This window comes from Gymnogyps californianus, chromosome 17 (genome assembly GCF_018139145.2).
Source record: "Gymnogyps californianus isolate 813 chromosome 17, ASM1813914v2, whole genome shotgun sequence".
NCBI classification, from domain to species: domain Eukaryota; kingdom Metazoa; phylum Chordata; class Aves; order Accipitriformes; family Cathartidae; genus Gymnogyps; species Gymnogyps californianus.
The window spans coordinates 16,421,719-16,437,461 of NC_059487.1; the positions used below are offsets into that span (position 1 = coordinate 16,421,719).

General features: G+C 64.4%; 2 protein-coding genes across 3 annotated transcripts; both read left to right on the plus strand.

Annotated features, from left to right (window-relative positions):
- Positions 1 to 308: 308 nt before the first annotated feature.
- On the plus strand, positions 309 to 10,201 carry FKBP1A (FKBP prolyl isomerase 1A). Of its 2 annotated transcripts, none has more exons than XM_050907223.1 (5): positions 309 to 379; positions 535 to 582; positions 7,206 to 7,318; positions 8,065 to 8,217; positions 9,115 to 10,201. In XM_050907223.1, exons 1-4 carry the CDS (start codon positions 343 to 345, stop codon positions 8,191 to 8,193), a joined length of 327 nt encoding a protein of 108 aa, XP_050763180.1. In that variant the 5' UTR covers positions 309 to 342; the 3' UTR covers positions 8,194 to 8,217; positions 9,115 to 10,201. The 2 variants fall into 2 exon arrangements, with proteins under 2 accessions (XP_050763180.1, XP_050763179.1); XM_050907222.1 differs by having other exon boundaries at positions 9,118 to 10,201.
- Positions 10,202 to 13,242: 3,041 nt separating this feature from the next.
- SDCBP2 (syndecan binding protein 2) lies at positions 13,243 to 15,375 on the plus strand. The gene is given in 9 exon segments (XM_050907411.1): positions 13,243 to 13,296; positions 13,413 to 13,488; positions 13,726 to 13,829; positions 14,026 to 14,044; positions 14,047 to 14,186; positions 14,539 to 14,714; positions 14,788 to 14,959; positions 15,097 to 15,188; positions 15,296 to 15,375. Coding segments are annotated over 9 exon segments (888 nt in total). The 3' UTR covers positions 15,351 to 15,375.
- The last annotated feature ends 368 nt before the right edge of the window (positions 15,376 to 15,743 follow it).

The following is a 15,743-nucleotide window of genomic DNA, read 5'->3' on the forward strand; positions in this document are numbered from 1 at the left end:
GGGTTCGCCGCGGCCAGGCCCTGCGCTTCTTGGGCCTATAAATGGCGGAGAAACGGGCAAAGCCTGCAGGGGGGGGGGTCCCTCACCGCGGGCCCCCGCGTTTCCCCGGCAACCGCGCGGTGCCAAGATGGCGGCCGGGGCCGGGCAGGAAGGAGGCTGGCAGGGGAGGGGGGGGAGAGCGCGGAAGATGGCGGCGGGCCGGGGGCGGGGCCCTTCTAGGCGGCGGGCGGGCGGGCTCTATGGCGGCGCGGCGGCGGCGGCTGCGCACACGTGGCCCCTCCTCCCTCGGGCTGCGGGCGCTGCGGGTGCGCGAACGGCACCGGCACCGGCACCGGCACCGGCATGGGCGTGCATGTGGAGACCATCGCCCCCGGCGACGGTGAGCCGCGGCATGCCCTCCCTTCTCCCTCCCCTCCTTGCTGGACCGGTCCTGGTCCCGGTCTCGCTGCGGATCCCGGTCTCGGTGCGGGTCCCGGTTCCGGTCCCGGTGCGGGTCCCGGTGCCGGTGGGCTGACGGTGCGTGTCTCCCCGCAGGGCGGACGTTCCCCAAGCGCGGCCAGACCTGCGTGGTGCACTACACGGGTGAGTGCCGCCCGCCACGGGGCCTGCAGGGCGGGGCTGCCCCGCCGCCACCGGGGGACGGTCGCCCTGGCCTGGCCCGGCGACCGAGGGACGCGATGGGGGAGCGGGGTCTGACCCCCCCCGCCCCGCCCCGGCAGCCTGCGGGGACCCCGGGCCTGGCCGTGTGGGCGGCCCGGTTGGGCCGCCGCGCTCCCCGGGGGAACCGGGGGGGGTCCGGCCCACCCCGGGGGGCAGGAGGGCTTTCCCGAGGCGGGGGAGGGGGGCTGAGCCCCGGTGCGGGGGTCTGGCTGTGCCCCGTGGGCGTGGGGAGTCCCCGGTGGTCCCTGTGGGAGTCCTCTCTACCGCTGCCCCATCGATGGGGGGGGCTTTCCCACCCGTATCCAGCCTCTTTTTGGGGGTGCACCGGGAAACGGCCTGGGGGGTGCTTAGGGGGTGACTGAGGGGCAGGCAGGGGCACCCCGGGCAGGCAGGGGCACCCCAGGCAGGCAGGGGCACCCTGGCCAGCACCAGCGGGTCCCTGGGGGGGGTCCCAGGGCAGCAAAGGTCTGCGGGCTGTGGAGCGGCTGAGCCGAGAGCCCCCCACGCTGGGTGCTCCCGTGGGACACTGGCGGCGAGTCAGCCCCCCCCCCCCGGGAGCTTCGGGGTCTGCTGCATCGGAGCAGGGTCCCCCCTGCCAGAGGTCCCTAGAGGGGTGCAGCCCCCTCCCCGACACCGTCCCTGCTGCCCCAGCACCTTCTGCCCTGTGGAGGTGACACCAGGGGTGCCCGTGGGGCAGACCCGGACCCGCAGCCCACCCGGGGACGTTTTTAGGGCTGGGAAGCGTGGGACACCAGTCCCATGGGGGGACCCCGGTGCGGGTAACGCTGTTTGGGGTTTGGGCGTAGTATTTTGATGAGGGGCTTCCCCGACAGCCGGGGAGGGTCATACTCTGCACGGTGTCCTCTAGCAGCCTTCTGTGAGCTCAGGGGGGAAAGAAACCAACTTTGGGACTCTGAAAAATGCTTTGGGCTCACCCTGGGGGGTCTCCTCTCCCCCTCGGCCGCCCTTCAAACAGCTCTGGCTCAGCGGGGTGGCCGCTGTGCTCCAGGGTTAAAACGAGTCGACCCATTTGTGGCTGTTTCTGCTAATAACCGATTCCCCTTCCCGCCCCAGCGCTTTCCGCCTTTCCCCTTGCCCACGGTGAGGGGCCGAGGGTGCCCCTCTCTGCGGAGCTGGGCCCGGGCAGCCCTGCCTGCCGGGAGGGCTCGGCGGGCGTCCAGCCCATCTGCTTCTCCTCCGTCTCCCCCCGTCCTTCCCGTTCCCTCGTCAGGAGGGAGAGGAAGCGGCTCGGTCTCCTCCGGCCGCCCCGTTTCCTTCGCCGGTGGAAGAACAAAGAGAGGCTGGCAGGCAGTCAAGTGGCTCCCGGTGGGCCAGCCCTGCCGCCTGCCAGCTCTCCCGGCTCCCGGCGCCGTCTCTCCCCTCCCGCGGCGCTGCCGGAGCTCTGTTGCTCTTCCCGACTCCGGCCCCCACCTCGGCAGAGCTGCTCACGGGTCACCGGCTTCCCGTCCCCACGTCCTGGCGCTTCGGGCAAAGCGCTTCGTGGTGACTTGCTCCTGACGGACCCTCCCCAGCAGCAGCGATCCGCTGCGTGTGGGAGCGGTTCTCTAATTTCCTTCCTTTTTTTTTTTTTTTTTTTTTTTGTTTTTTTGTTGTTATCGTCTCCTTTTGGCCTTTATTCCCCCAGTTCCCTCTGCAGGCAGCTTCTGCCCCTCGCCCCCGCCTTGGCAGGCAGCAGAAATCAAACACCTTCAGGCCCTGATGCCGTTTTCGTTGCTGAACGCTGCCTGCGTCGGCAGCGTGGCTCCCCGCAGCCTGCCCTGCAAGAGGCCGGAGCGGGACTTGGCTCTCGGGAAACGTTAGAAATCTTTGATTCCCTGGGCCGGTACGGTGCTCGCCGATCCCGGAGCAGCATCAGGGACGGCGGCAGAGCGCGGTGCGGGAGGTGCCGTGCTCCGAGGCTCCTTCCAGAGCTCCAGGTCAGCTCCGTTGCCGGCTGCCCTTTGCTCCCGCGCGGAAACCTGCCGGCGCTGGGGAGATCCAGCCCGTGGTGCACCATGATGGGTGTGCGGCGATTCAGCTCTTGCTCCGTTGGGTTACGGATGTGCAGTGACTTGGTTAAAAAACGTTTTGGAAAAAAACACCGGTGACCCAAGGGTGAGGGAGCGTGGGGAGCCGGCTCGGTTGGCTGTCCGGCGGCTGCTGCTGCTTCTGCCTGTGCCCAAGCCACTGCTCCATGGGGTCTGGCCCCACTGAGAGCAGCCATTTCATCCCAGGGGTGAGGGACGGACAGACAGACGGCCCTGGTGCAGGAGGGCAGCGCTGGGGAAGGAGGTGGAGAGCGGAGCATCCTCGGAGATGCCAGTTGCTCGTGTTGGGACTGCGGAGGTGGAGGCGCGTGGGGGGAGCTGGGGGAATTGGACCCTTTCCCCCTCCTTCGGTCCCCGCTCTTTGTGGGAGGGTCGTGCCTGCAGCCCGTGGGGAGCAGGGGGAGCGCTGCTGGAGAGCTCGTGCGGCGGGGCGTCTGGAACAGCCTTTGATGTGAAATCTGCTACAAAGGGCTCTTAAAGAAACTAAATCAAGGATAAAGTTCCCTGATGTGTTCGGGACTGCTCGCAGCAACTGGCGTGGGGCGGGAGGGCTGCGTAGGAGCAAGTCGGTGGGGAGGGGGGTGCGGGTTGGGGGCCAGCAGATCTGAACCCCGCTGTGTCTGGCTGCTGGGGCGGGAGACAGGGCAGAGTGGGATGCTGTGCTGGCACGGTTGGGGCTCCTGCGGTGCGCCAGAGTGCTGCCGGGGCTGGATATTGTGCTCCCCAGGAGCAGGCTGGGGGGTGAAGAGAGCTGGTGCAAGGGGGAGCTGCTGTCTGAGCGCACGGGGGCTGCGGAGAGTGTGGGGAGACCACGGCCACCCCACTGTGCTTCTGGAGGGAAAATGGGGGCCCGTGGTCATGCTGGGGAGCGCCGGGACGGGAGTGAGTCTGACTTGGCTTGGCCAAACGGCTTTTGCCCGAGTGGCAAAGCGCACCCAGCTTGTTGTGCGTCGGAGGAAGGTGGGCTTGGAGCAGGGGGTGGAAATGCTGGCAGGGATACTAGAGAAAACTGGCCTTCTCCAGCAGGATAGCGCAGAGGGGACCGCCGTCCTTCCCCAGCACCCGTGCATTGCCGCGCGGGCTGGACGCAGCCTCGGCTGCCGTCTCTTCCTGTTGTCTGCATGGCACCTGGTGCGGTGGTGCTCTCCCCGCTGCGTCTGGGTGCTGCCACGCTCACACAGCAGCAGCAAACACTCTGTGGTCGCGAGACATTTCCTACCGAGGCGTACGACGTCCGGTCGGTGGGTTGTGGGAGCTCAGCGCCTTCTCCTGAAGCATCCCTTCCCTGCCTGTGCAGGGGGTCCTCTCTCCTGCCAGGCCATGGAGAATGGTGGGCAGAGCCCCCTCCCGCATCCAGCTGTGGGTGGCAATGGGGGTAGGATGGGTGATGGGAAGGCAGCTCAGGCCCTGGGATGTAAAGCGTCTGGCAGGGGTTGCTGGTGGAGGCAGGATTTAACCTTAGCTGGGCAGCCCTGTCCTGACGCAGGGGGTTGGAGCATGCCGGGTATCCCAGGGCTTTTGGGAACGGTTTCCCATCGTGTCCCTTCCTCCAGCTGGAGCAGAGGCGCCTGCTCCGGGTCTCTCCCTGCCTCTCCTCGGGAAGCCAGCTCCGTGCAGGCAATGGCCATGCCGAGGATCAGCACCCCAGGTGCCGATGGAGGGGATGGAGGGGACGTGAGTGGGGCTCCGCACCCCACCCGGCAAAACCCGAACCTGCAGGTTTATCTCAGGGGCTGCCTCTGCCTGCCTGCTCCAGCGCCGCTCTCCGCTGCCTCTGCCCGCCCAGGGGGGACCGGAGCCAAGTCGCACGTTGCAGCCGGCGTCTCCCGGCTGCTGCCTGCCAAGTGTGGCAGAGACCTGGCAGTGCCGCGCTGCCTGCCCATCCGGCTGCTCTCCAGAACCCCCCATTCCGTCCCACAACTACTGCAGCCCTGGCCGCAGGGCTCCGTGCTCTTCCTCACTGCGGTTCCCCCGAGACCCCTCGGTGCCCGTATAGCCCTGCTGAGATGTTTGGGGGCGGTCAAATCTTTCAGGGTGGGAGCCGGGGCAGGTGGGTCTCCGTAACCCATCTCCATGGGCTCTGTCCTCCTTGCGGGACTGGTGGTGGCAAGCAAGGAGCCCTGCTGGCGGCTGCGACGAGCCGGGATGTGCCGGGGGCTGGCTGCTGCTCCTGGGACTCTGGCAGGGCAACTGCTTTTGCCAGAGGATGCTTTGCCTCTGTAATAGCTTTAAGATCTTGTTATCTCCTTGCTCGGGGATGGCAGGGATGAGGAAATGGTTGCTCATACTTGTCCAGGGCTGGAGAAATCTCCCGGGAGCCTCGCGAGCGTGCCTGAGATGAGGATGCTGTCTCCGAAGCATCGGACCGTCTTTGTTTTCCCCGCTGGCATGATGGGGAGAGCGCAGCAGCCCCATGCCGGGGAGCAGGGACAAGCTCCCATGTGCGACCTTGGCCATCCTGGGCTGGGGGAAGCCCGAGTGGTCGATCCCCCCGGGCTGCTGCAACCACCTTAGTCCATGAATCCCTCTCTCCTGCCTCTGGGGTGCTGCCGGCTCCAAAATGCTTCCCGAGGCCAGATTTGGATAGGTGAGCTCGGCGGCAGGGGTGGGCAGTGCTGTCCGTTCCTGCACCCTTGATGGTGCCTGTATGTTCCCCTGGCTGCGGCATTAAAGGAGATGCACTTCTGCAGGCAGCGGGTGCCCCGCGGGCGTCCCATGGGTCCCCGTTTGCCGCAGCAAGCAGGGGAGTTGTGCGGTGCCACGTGGCCCCCAGGGTTTTGCCTCTGCGGGCACCCGGGGAGAAGTGCGGCATGCACAGAGCTGTCCCCTCTGTCCTTGTGCAGCCACCCCAGCTCGTTGCGATGCCTGAGGGCTCAGAGCTGAGCTCAGGGTCAGCTCGTGTCACGGCCAAGCGGCGCTGCCTGTGCCAGCCGGCGTGGCCTGCCCTGTGTCCCTGCTGCCAGCGTCCCCGCCGGGCGGGAGGAAGGCCAGCGGACGGGAGCGGGGAGCGGTGCCAGACAGGGCTGGAAACAGGTTCAGCGACAAGAGGTTTATCCTGGAGGGAGGAAATGAGAAAACTCCAGATTTACTATTCCAAAGTCCAGGGCTACAGCGTGACTGGCTGAGCTGATGCTCAAAGCCCTGGAGAGGGAATTTTTGCTTTCTGTGAAATTAAAAGCTTAATTCTACTCCCTGAGAGAAAGGTGGGCTGCCGGCCCCCACCCCCTGCATCTTCCTGCAGCCCGGAGGTTTCGGTGCTTGTTGCCCCTGCAAAGGTGATGTATTATTTCCCATTCCCTTCTTTCCCTTCAGTGTCTCCCATCGCTGTGGCTGCCTGTGTCTGTGTGCCATTTGCTCTGGCCGCCGTCGTGGTGCGAGCCGGGCCTGAGATGCCCCGTCCCATCTTTTGCACAGATGCGTTTTCTCTTGCCCGTGGGCAGTGCCCTGGTGAAGGGAAATCACGGTGCCCCATGCATTGCTGGGCGAGGTTGGTTTTTCAAGACTATAGAGCGGTTTCCAGCCAGGAAAACAGGTTTTTGGGCTGTTTTGAAAAGTGAAGAAGTGAGAAGAGTTTGGAGGAGAGTTTAATATTGCTCTTATTGTACAGGGCACTGGCTGTGTTAACGTGGAGCTGGAGCTGCCTTATAGGAGCAGCAACTCCGCCGGCCAGTGGAGTTGCTGCTCCTATAAGGCAGCTCTGGCTCGGAGATTCCCCAAGAAGGTCAGGCAGGGAGCAAGGGAGGGGAGGAAATTCCTCCTTTGCTCGTGTTGGGGAGTTATATTTAGCCCTGGGGATATCAGCCTCGCTCAGCCCTCACCATGCGGCGTGTGCCGGGGGAACGAGGGCTGCCCTGGGCACGTGTATCTAGTGCTGGGTGCTGCCTCTCCCCGTCGTCGTTCCTGGGTACGGGAGTGATTTGGCTGAAGACCAGTGGGATGCAGCTGGGTACGGGGAGGGCTGGAGGCCGGCAGCAGCCGAGGTGGGGCACTGGAGCCCTGACTCTGTTTTGGGTGCCCGAGGATGGAAGCCTGCCCATGGTGAGGAGCGGGAGGTGTGTTTGCTGGTGGGATGGGAAGCGCCATGCCTGATCCTGCTGCCTGCAAAACGGCTGGCAGCACTGCTGCAAGGTGGGGAAGGTTCTTACCTCCCTGCCCCTCCATCTGCTCCCCTCATCTGTCCTCGGTCCCAGCCCAGAGGAGAGCTTCTCTCTGGGTCGAAGCAGCCAGGAGCAATCCTGCCCTGCCCCAGGGCTGCTTCTGCTGGGCTGGATGATGCCCCGGGGGGTGCTGGTGGGGATTTTCCCCTCCAAGCTGCCCTGTGCAGGTGTTTCCTCAGGGGAAAGGAGGCTGAGCTGAGAAACATCTTTGACTCAGGGCCACATGAGCTCTCCCAGGGGTGACTGTCACCTGCTGAGGCTGCCAGGTCACAGCCTGTTTCACGCAGGCCTGCGTGGCTCTGTCCCCGTGTCACCGTCGTCTCCCTCCCTCTCTCCCCAGGTATGCTGGAGGATGGGAAGAAGTTTGATTCCTCCCGCGACAGGAACAAGCCGTTCAAGTTCGTGATGGGCAAGCAGGAGGTGATCCGTGGCTGGGAGGAAGGAGTCGCTCAGGTGCCCGGTGCTTCTCCGCCTCACGGTCTCCCTTGCAGGGCTGCGCAGAGCCGTGCGCCTGGGGAGCTGCAGCGTGGGCAGAAATCACTGTGTGCAGCTCGTTCTCTATTTTCTTTTCTTTTTTTTTTTTTTTTTTTTTTTTTTTAATTTCGTTCCCCTGTGTTTTCCACCCCTCCGCCCCCTCGGCGCTGGGAGGTGTGGGTGTGAATATCACCTTCTGCATTGCCACCTGCCAGATGGCAGGAATGGAGCAGGGCCGGGCCCCAGGAACACCTACGGCACGTCGGTGACTCAGCAGTGACATTTCTCTACTGAGTCAGCTCGGAACGAACGCGGCGGGGAGCGCTCAGGCCTCCCGCTCCGAGTGGAGTCGGCTCCCGGGCTGTGAAGCCCACGCAGAGGGAGGGCTGGTGGGCACGGTGCAACTTTGGCTCCTGCATGCATGACTGTGGCCAGCTCCGTGCGCCGCTGGGTAGTGTGGCACAAGGGTGCCGGTGGCTGTAGAGAATGGCCTGGCATTCCCTGCCTTGACTTGCGTGAAGGACATCTCAAGCCCTGCTCCTTTTTCAGCCCGTGCTGCCTGCCTTTGCCTTCTGATGCTCTTCCCATTCCTCTTCCATCTCCTCCGGTTTGTCCAGCCTGGGTCCTTGCTCTTGCCCAGTGTAGGGAAAGGAGTGGGGACAGGTCTGTGTCCCCGGTGATTGTGCCCATCTCCTGACATCCCTGTGTTTCTTTCCCTGCCCCAGATGAGCGTTGGTCAGCGGGCAAAGATGACCATCTCCCCAGATTACGCCTACGGCTCTACTGGCCACCCAGGGATCATCCCACCAAACGCCACTCTAATTTTTGATGTGGAGCTCATGAAATTGGAATGACCTACCCCAGCACCCTGTCCTCGGGTAAGGAGGGGCAGCTGCCGACAGGGAGCGTTGTGGCTTGGGGGTGACTCAAGGCCCCCGTCTTTTGTCTCAGGCTAGTGTGGGGAGGTGGGATGGAGGTGGTGGCAGTGGCGGGGTATGAGAAGGAGCGGGCAGGTTTCTGGCTGTGGGTAGAAGTTGCTCTCAGGAGGCTGGTGAGCTGGGGATCGTTATGGTGGTACGAGCAAAGTTCCCAGCCTGGCAGAGCGGGTTCATGCTATGGAGGCGTTGCGGTGTTGGCTGACCATGCCTCGGGTTCCTTGCATTGTGTTGCTGCACTGCTGGGCTCGGCTGCCCGCTCCCCCTCGTGCCTCTCTTGCCGCTGGTGCATGGGCCTGGCGGTGCGGGCGGGACGGGGCTGCGCTCTGGGGTGCATGGGTCCCATGGTGCGGGCGGGACGGGGCTGCGCTCTGGGGTGCATGGGCCCGGCAGTGCAGGCGGGACGCGGCTGCACTCTAGGGTGCATGGGTCCTGCGGTGCGGGCGGGACGGGGCTGCGCTCTGGGGTGCATGGGTCCTGCAGTGCAGGTGGGATGGGGCTGCGCTCTGGGGTGCATGGGTCCTGCAGTGCAGGTGGGATGGGGCTGCGCTCTGGGGTGCATGGGTCCTGCGGTGCGGGCGGGACGGGGCTGCGCTCTGGGGTGCATGGGTCCTGCAGTGCAGGTGGGATGGGGCTGTGCTCTGGGGTGCATGGGTCCTGCAGTGCAGGTGGGATGGGGCTGCGCTGTGCTCCCCCCTGTAATCGGGGCTTGACTTCTGCTTTGAGCGAACGGCGCGGTGTGCGGTGAGACCACCGTTTCGGGAGCGCGCTCCCTCCTCTGCCGGGTTTCCTCCGCGGGCAGGCGGGCAGCTTTGTCACGCTGCCTCTCCTCTCTCCCAGCAGGTTTGGCACATGGAGGAATCCAGAATCTCAGCTTCAAGAAGAGTGCACATGACTTTGTACGGAGCTTTTCCTGATAGTCCACTACACTCATTGTATAACCTTACACCTTGATTGAATGCCTTTGGTCACTAAGCTTTGCGTCTGACTCTTCCTCCTTGTATCGTGTTTTTATGTCTTTTTAAACTATACGCCATAAACCTCAACTCTTTTTGGGTCAAGTTCTTAATCTTATTTTTGTTCCAGGTGTAGACTACGTTTTACCAGTAGCACGCAGATGGGCTGACCTTAGATAGGAGTCATTTGAACAAAAGGAAACCTGTTAGTTACTCGTTTTGGTGCAGATCTCTATGGTGTTTTCAAACCAGAAATTGCTGCTGCTGCAAAAGCCATAGCAGAGTGAGGCTGTCGAGGCTGAATGGATGCGGAGAGCAAAGTAGCGCTAGGATTGTGTGTAGGTACCCTGCCTGGAACCGGGGCAGCGAGGGAGCAGCGTGTCCTTTCCCTGCTCCCCGAGGAGGGCGCAGCATCGCTGCGGGCACTGTGGGTTTGCTCCCGGGAAGGGGGGGCTGCTCTGCCCCTGCTTCACTCTGCCATCTCACGGTGGACCTTCCTTCCCCCCTCTCCCCCAGCCCGCTTTCAGATTCATGGAGATGGGTTTCCATCAGAGCTCCACCACACCCTGAAAATTCAGTAGCTTACATTGAGCTTTCTTTAAAGAAAAAGGAAAACAGCAGACAAACGGAAGGTGCTGTCTACAGGGGAGGTGGCGGGGCTGGTGGGGAGTCAGCTCAAAGAAAACACCCCTGTCCCCTCTTTCCCCCCCTGGAAAGGAAACATCAGACCCCAGTTGTCCCCGGTCTGAGCACACCTGACCGTTCTCTCCTGACACCTGATGCTGGTCATCGCCGCTTGTCTGGTCTCATACGATGCATAGCTTCCCCCGCTGCTGTCCTATCTGCCCCTTCCCTCCGCCCTGCCTAGTGATTTGGTAAGAGAAATTGCCGCCGTTCACTTCCTTCTCCACCGCATAAAGGTATCAAGTTTTATTATTGCAATAAAAACGCTTTATGCTGGCTTTTCTCAACCCTGTGTCTTGGAGGTTTTTCCCTCGCCTGTCTGTCGCTCAGCACAGTGGGTGCCGTGCTGGGCTCACGGGGTGCTGTGGGTGCTGTGCTGGGAAGCCATGCCGGGCTCACAGGGTGCTGTGCCAGGCTCGCAGGGTGCTGTGGGTGCTGTGCCGGGCTCGCAGAGTGCTGTGGCAGCAGGAAGGGCCGGCCTCTGGCTGTGCTGGCTTGCTTTGGGGTGAGGCTCGGGTGCTTGGCCCTGGGAGCACAGAGGGATGCCTGGGGCTCGCTGGGCTCTGCGGGAAGGTGATGGTGGCCTGTTGGAATTTGCATAATTAATTGCCTTTCCATAACCTATTAAGCGTTGCCCTCACAGCCTCTTGCCGTTGCGGTTGTGACTCAGCCTGGACTGGGAGCGTGAAGGGCAGACGGACGTGTGCTCCCAGGGTCCCTCCAGCTCCGGAGAAGCATATCGATACGTCTCTATACGTTTATTTCAGTCCTCTTTGGAGGCTGGACATTGCAACGTCTGACATGGCACATCCAGCAGCCGGTATTTGCAGGCCAGATCACCACGGACCCGAAAAGCCTCTTGGGGTTTTTTCGGTGCCTTTCTTAGTGATCCCGCAGCGCGCCTGGTCGGCAGGGCTCCCTGAGCCCCCTGCTTCTGGTCTTTGCTGCCGCAGTTTGCTGCCGGCGGCTGGGGAACGTTGCGTGGCTCACGGCATAGGTGCTGCTCGGGCACCGCTACGTGCCAGCACCCAGCTCCTCCGCAAACGGCCTTTGCTCCATTTGCCACGGTCGATAACGCGGCCACGATCGATAACGCGGCCACGATCGATAATGCAGCAAGTCCCAGCTCCTGAACGGGTTTGTTGGGAGCAAAGTTTGTGTTTAACGAGGGCCTGGGGAGGCTGGGGAAGGCGCCGGAGGGAACAGCGGCCATGGGGCAGGAGCAGCTCTGCTCCCTGGGCTGCATTCGGGAACACCAATGCTTGCACAGGGTCGTGTGGGATTCGGGCCAAGCACTGCCCTTAGTTGCTGCTCAGTTAAGCAGAACGGGGAGCTGCTGGGGCGCCAGCATCATGCTCTGCCCTTTGCTGCAACTACTTCTAGGCGGAAACTCAAGGCGAGCTTGGGTTTCTCTTCCTGCAAAGCTTTTTGCTTTAATTATTAACCGGTGCCAGGCAGTGCCGTGGCTTCTGGCTGGAGATAAGCCAGGGCTGGCGGGAGGCTGGGGGGAGCCCGGTGCCCTCAGCACGCAGCTCCCTGCGGCAGCTCCCGTAGCACCCACAAATGCAGATGGGGTGCGGGTCCTTCCAGCTCCGGTTTGGTAGGGATGAGGGTTTTGGGGCAGGCACAGACCCCCCGGGACCCATCCTTCTCTGGGTGCTGTAGGACGGCTCCCTGCCCCTGCTCCTGGCTGTGTGTATCAGCGGTCGAGCCGCTCTCAGCCCGGGCTGGCTGAGGCAGCCGGGCACTGTCGGGCTAAAAATAACACCAGTAAATAAAACGCTTCCTCCTGGCCTGGCACGCAGGAGCGGAGGCGCAGGGAGCTGGGATGTGCCCGGCTGCTGCTCCGTAGCAGGGCTGTCCCCATGCCGGCGAGGTCCTAGGCTGCTGCCACCGGCGCTGGGCCCAGCTGGGTGCCCACAGGACCCTGCTGCCCGGCTCCTGGGAACACGGTGGCCCGTGGCATCGCCGGTGCCGGCAGTGGGATGTCGCAGGTGGGTACTCAAAGTCTGGATCCCAGGGTGACGCGGCAATGTCCCATGGCAGTGGGATGCCCGCGTCCGCCCCGTGCCCTGACTCAAGCGAGCTCTGCCCTCGCTCAGTTTTTCCACCTGCGGCGTGGGACTCCCACGGGGCCGTCACGCCTGGTGCGTGCCCCGAGGCCACCAGTGACGACTGGAAGGGTGCGGGACACGGCATCCCGGTCACGGCCACGTCAGCCCCACGTGCCCAGGCAGCGAGGTGTCAGCGGGAGGCAGCCACCCACGCAGGGCTGCTCACAGTGGGGCACCCCACTTCAACCCGCCCCCCCCCTGCCCCGGCAGCACCCTCAGTCCCTGGTCTGGGGCACCGAGCTGCGGTGGCCCGGGCTGGGGCGTAAGGGCTACGGTGGGGCCAAGCCATGTGCTGGTGCCGGCAGGAGTGGTGATGCAGTGGGAGGGGGGGGCCACCATAGTGGCTGGGGGGGGAGGAGGGCACAGCCATCCCTGCTCCCCCAGGATGCCCGAACCCACAGAAAGCTATCCCAATCCCTGTCCCCATCCCCATCTCTGCAGTTCCGGGGCCCTGTGCAGCTTTGGCTTCACCTTCCTCTTCCTCTTCCTCACCTGTGCCCTACCTGGCGGGGGTGTCGGTCAGCTGAGGCTGCCTGGCCCCTCCCTGGGCCAGCCACGGCTATAAAAGCTCCGGGGCCAGGCAGAGGGTGGCACAGGGAGCCAGGAGCTGTTGGCAGGTGAGTCCAGGGGTGCCAGGGTTGGGCTCTGGGGGTCTCGCCCATCTGGGGATGCTGCTGCGGTCCCTGGGCTGTGTGTGGGATCCTGCCCGGTTCCCATGGGGCTCAGAGCTGGGTCTGGATTTGGCCCCTACGCCCCGAGTTTTGGACGATGCGTTTTGGGGCACACAATGCTGTGGGGCAGGGCTGGGTGGCAGAGGCTTGCTGTGGGCACAGCATGAGGCGCATTGGGGGGCAGAGGGGACTGTGAGGAGCAACTGAAGGGGCTGTTCCCATGGGACATCCCGCTCCCGTGTCTGGGTGATGCTGGAATGGCCCCGCTGGGCAGGTGGACATGGGGAGCGGGACCCACCGCCAGCCAAGCGATGCCTGGGGTGCTCGTGCCCGGCACGCAGCCGCCTGTGTCCCAGCTGCCGGGAAGTGGTGGAGGCGGTGGCCCCAGTGACATGACCCTGAGTCACACTGGAGGCCCTGGGTGACAGCACACGGAGCCAGGCACGTGGGCTGGGAGGGGTGCTCGGGGAGAGGCACCCCGTCCCTGAACCGCCCCGTCCCCGAACCGCCTCATCCCCAGGCACGGCTGTGGCAGCAGCAGCGATGGCAACGCTCTACCCGTCCCTGGAGGACATGAAGGGCCACCAGATCTTACAGGTCAGTGTCAGCGCAGCAGCGTTATGGGGGGGTGAACAGACCCCGATGGGTCCCTGCTCTCAGAGGGTCCCCAGGGCTGGGGGGCACAGCCTCGAGCAAACCCCGTCTCTTGGCAGGCACAGGCAGCTGCCGGGGTGAGGACCCCCGCCACGACGGTGGTCACGGACAAGCCGAAGCTCGTCTCGGGCACCGGTAACGTGGGTTGCGATCGGCTTTCCCTGTCGAGGGGCTGTCTGAGGGTGGGGGGGAGCGGTGCTCACCGTGCAGGGGGGCTCAGCTGAGACCCCTTGCAGTTCGGTGCATGGGTAGGGAATGGGATTTGGGGGTTTCTTTCCGCTGGCCCATGGTCCCGGGGGGCTCCCAGGGGGGAGGCAATGGCCATGGGTTGGGGACCCCACGAGCTGAGGCCGCCCTTGGTGTGTCCCGCAGCGCCGCCCGTGCTGTACCCCAACCTGGCCGAGCTGGAGAACTACATGGGGCTCTCCCTCTCCAGCGAGGAGATCCAGAAGAACCTGCTCCCGGAAGGCAGCACTGTAGGTGCCTGGGCTGGTGGCTCTCACCTGCCCTGCGCGGGGCTCCCCCCCGTGCCACAGCATCCCTGCTGACGGGGGGGGGGGTCTCTCCGGGGCCGCATCCTGCCCGGGGAAGGGATGCAGCATCCCCCCGAGGGCTGATGTGTGCAGGGCCCCGTGCCCCCGCTGGCCCCACTGACCCCCGGCTCCATCGCAGGCGCTGACACCCACCGGGCCCCCCCGGGCCAGCTCGTCGCCCCCCTGAGTGGGAACAACGCGGGGCTGCGCCGGGCAGAGATTAAGCCGGGCGTGCGGGAGATCCACCTCTGCAAGGACGAGCGGGGCAAGACGGGGCTGCAGCTGAAAAACATCGACCAGGTGAAGGGGCTGGGCTGGCGCGGGGCCGTGCACGGCATGGCACAGCGTGGCACGGCACGGCGTGGTGCACCGTGGCATGGCACAGCACGGTGTGGTGCACCATAGCGTGGTGTGGGGGAGCATGGCATGACGTTGCATGGCAAGGCAGGGCGCAGCATGGCACAGGCATGACAGTACAGTGCAGCGTGACATGGCACGGTGCATCATGGCATAGCAATGTGTGGCATTAAATGGCACAGCATGCCACGGTGCAGCACGGCACAACATGGCGTGCTATAGCATGGTACATGGCATGGCACAGCCACTGAGTCCCCGTGCCAGCCCCGTGTCATCGCTCCCCCCGTGTCCCCAGGGCATCTTCGTGCAGCTGGTGAAGGCCAACTCGCCGGCAGCGCTGGTGGGGCTGCGCTTCGGTGACCAGATCCTGCAGATTGATGGCAAGAACTGCACGGGCTGGAGCAGCGACAAGGCGCAGCGGGTGCTGAAGAAGGCGTCCCCGGAGAAAATTGTCATGGTGGTGCGGGACAGGTGAGCAGGCGGGCGGGCAGTGCCGGCAGCGGTGCCAGCAGCGGTGCCGGTGCTGACCGCGCTTTCCCCGCAGGCCTTTCCAGCGCACCGTCACCGTGCACAAGGATAGCAGCGGCAACATCGGCATCGTGGTCAAGAAGGGGAAAATCGTGTCGCTGGCCAAGGACAGCTCTGCTGCCCGCAACGGCCTCCTCACCCACCACTACATCTGCGAGGTGAACGGCCAGAACGTCATCGGCATGAAGGTAGGGGCCGTGCACAACCGGCGGTGCAGAACACACCCGGGGGTGCCCAGGATCTGGCCAGGGGAGCCGTAAGGAGCTGCCACGGGATGGTGGGCAGAGCCGGGCACCCCATGGGACCCACTTGCTTTCTCCCACAGGATAAGCAGCTCACGGAGGTGCTGTCAGGGGCCGGGAACGTGGTCACGCTGACCATCATCCCCACCGTGATCTATGAGCACATGGTCAAACGGTGAGACCGTGGGGCCGCGGTGCCCACCCCCACCCTGCTGTGGCCCCACGGGGCCCCCCAAGGGGACCCATGGGCTCCCCCCACTGAGCACCCATCCTTGTGCGCAGGCTCTCGGCAGGGCTGGTGAAGTCGGCCATGGACCACTCCATCCCCGACCTCTGATGCGATCGCTGCCGTCCCGGGGGGATGACGCCGGCATGGGCGGCCTCCACGGCCAAGCCTGTGCACGCTCCTGGAAGCTTGGAGCGGGCACTGAAGGTACCCCCGCAGCATCCCCAAAAGAAGCTGTTTTAGCACAAAAACTCTCATCCCTACAGAGGCTGGTGGCTGCAGGGAGGCGCGGGGGGACCGCCAGCCCGTGATGTCCCCCGTGTCCCCCCGGCCCTCTCCTTCCTCTCATCAGCAGGGATGCAGCACATGCCTCCCCCTGTCCCGGGGTCCCCCCGTGTCGCCGCTCGGGCCAGCCCCCCTCGGGGCGGACGCCAAAGGCTGGCTCCAGCCAAAGCAGACACAGACCCAGCGACGTTTATTACATCCACCACAGACAGCGAGTAC

Coding starts and splice junctions, on each gene's coding strand:
- FKBP1A (XM_050907223.1), top strand. CDS start 343: ATGGGCGTGCATGTGGAGACCATCGCCCCCGGCGACG. Junction 380..534: donor GACCATCGCCCCCGGCGACG/GTGAGCCGCGGC, acceptor GTCTCCCCGCAG/GGCGGACGTTCCCCAAGCGC. Junction 7,319..8,064: donor GGGAGGAAGGAGTCGCTCAG/GTGCCCGGTGCT, acceptor TCCCTGCCCCAG/ATGAGCGTTGGTCAGCGGGC.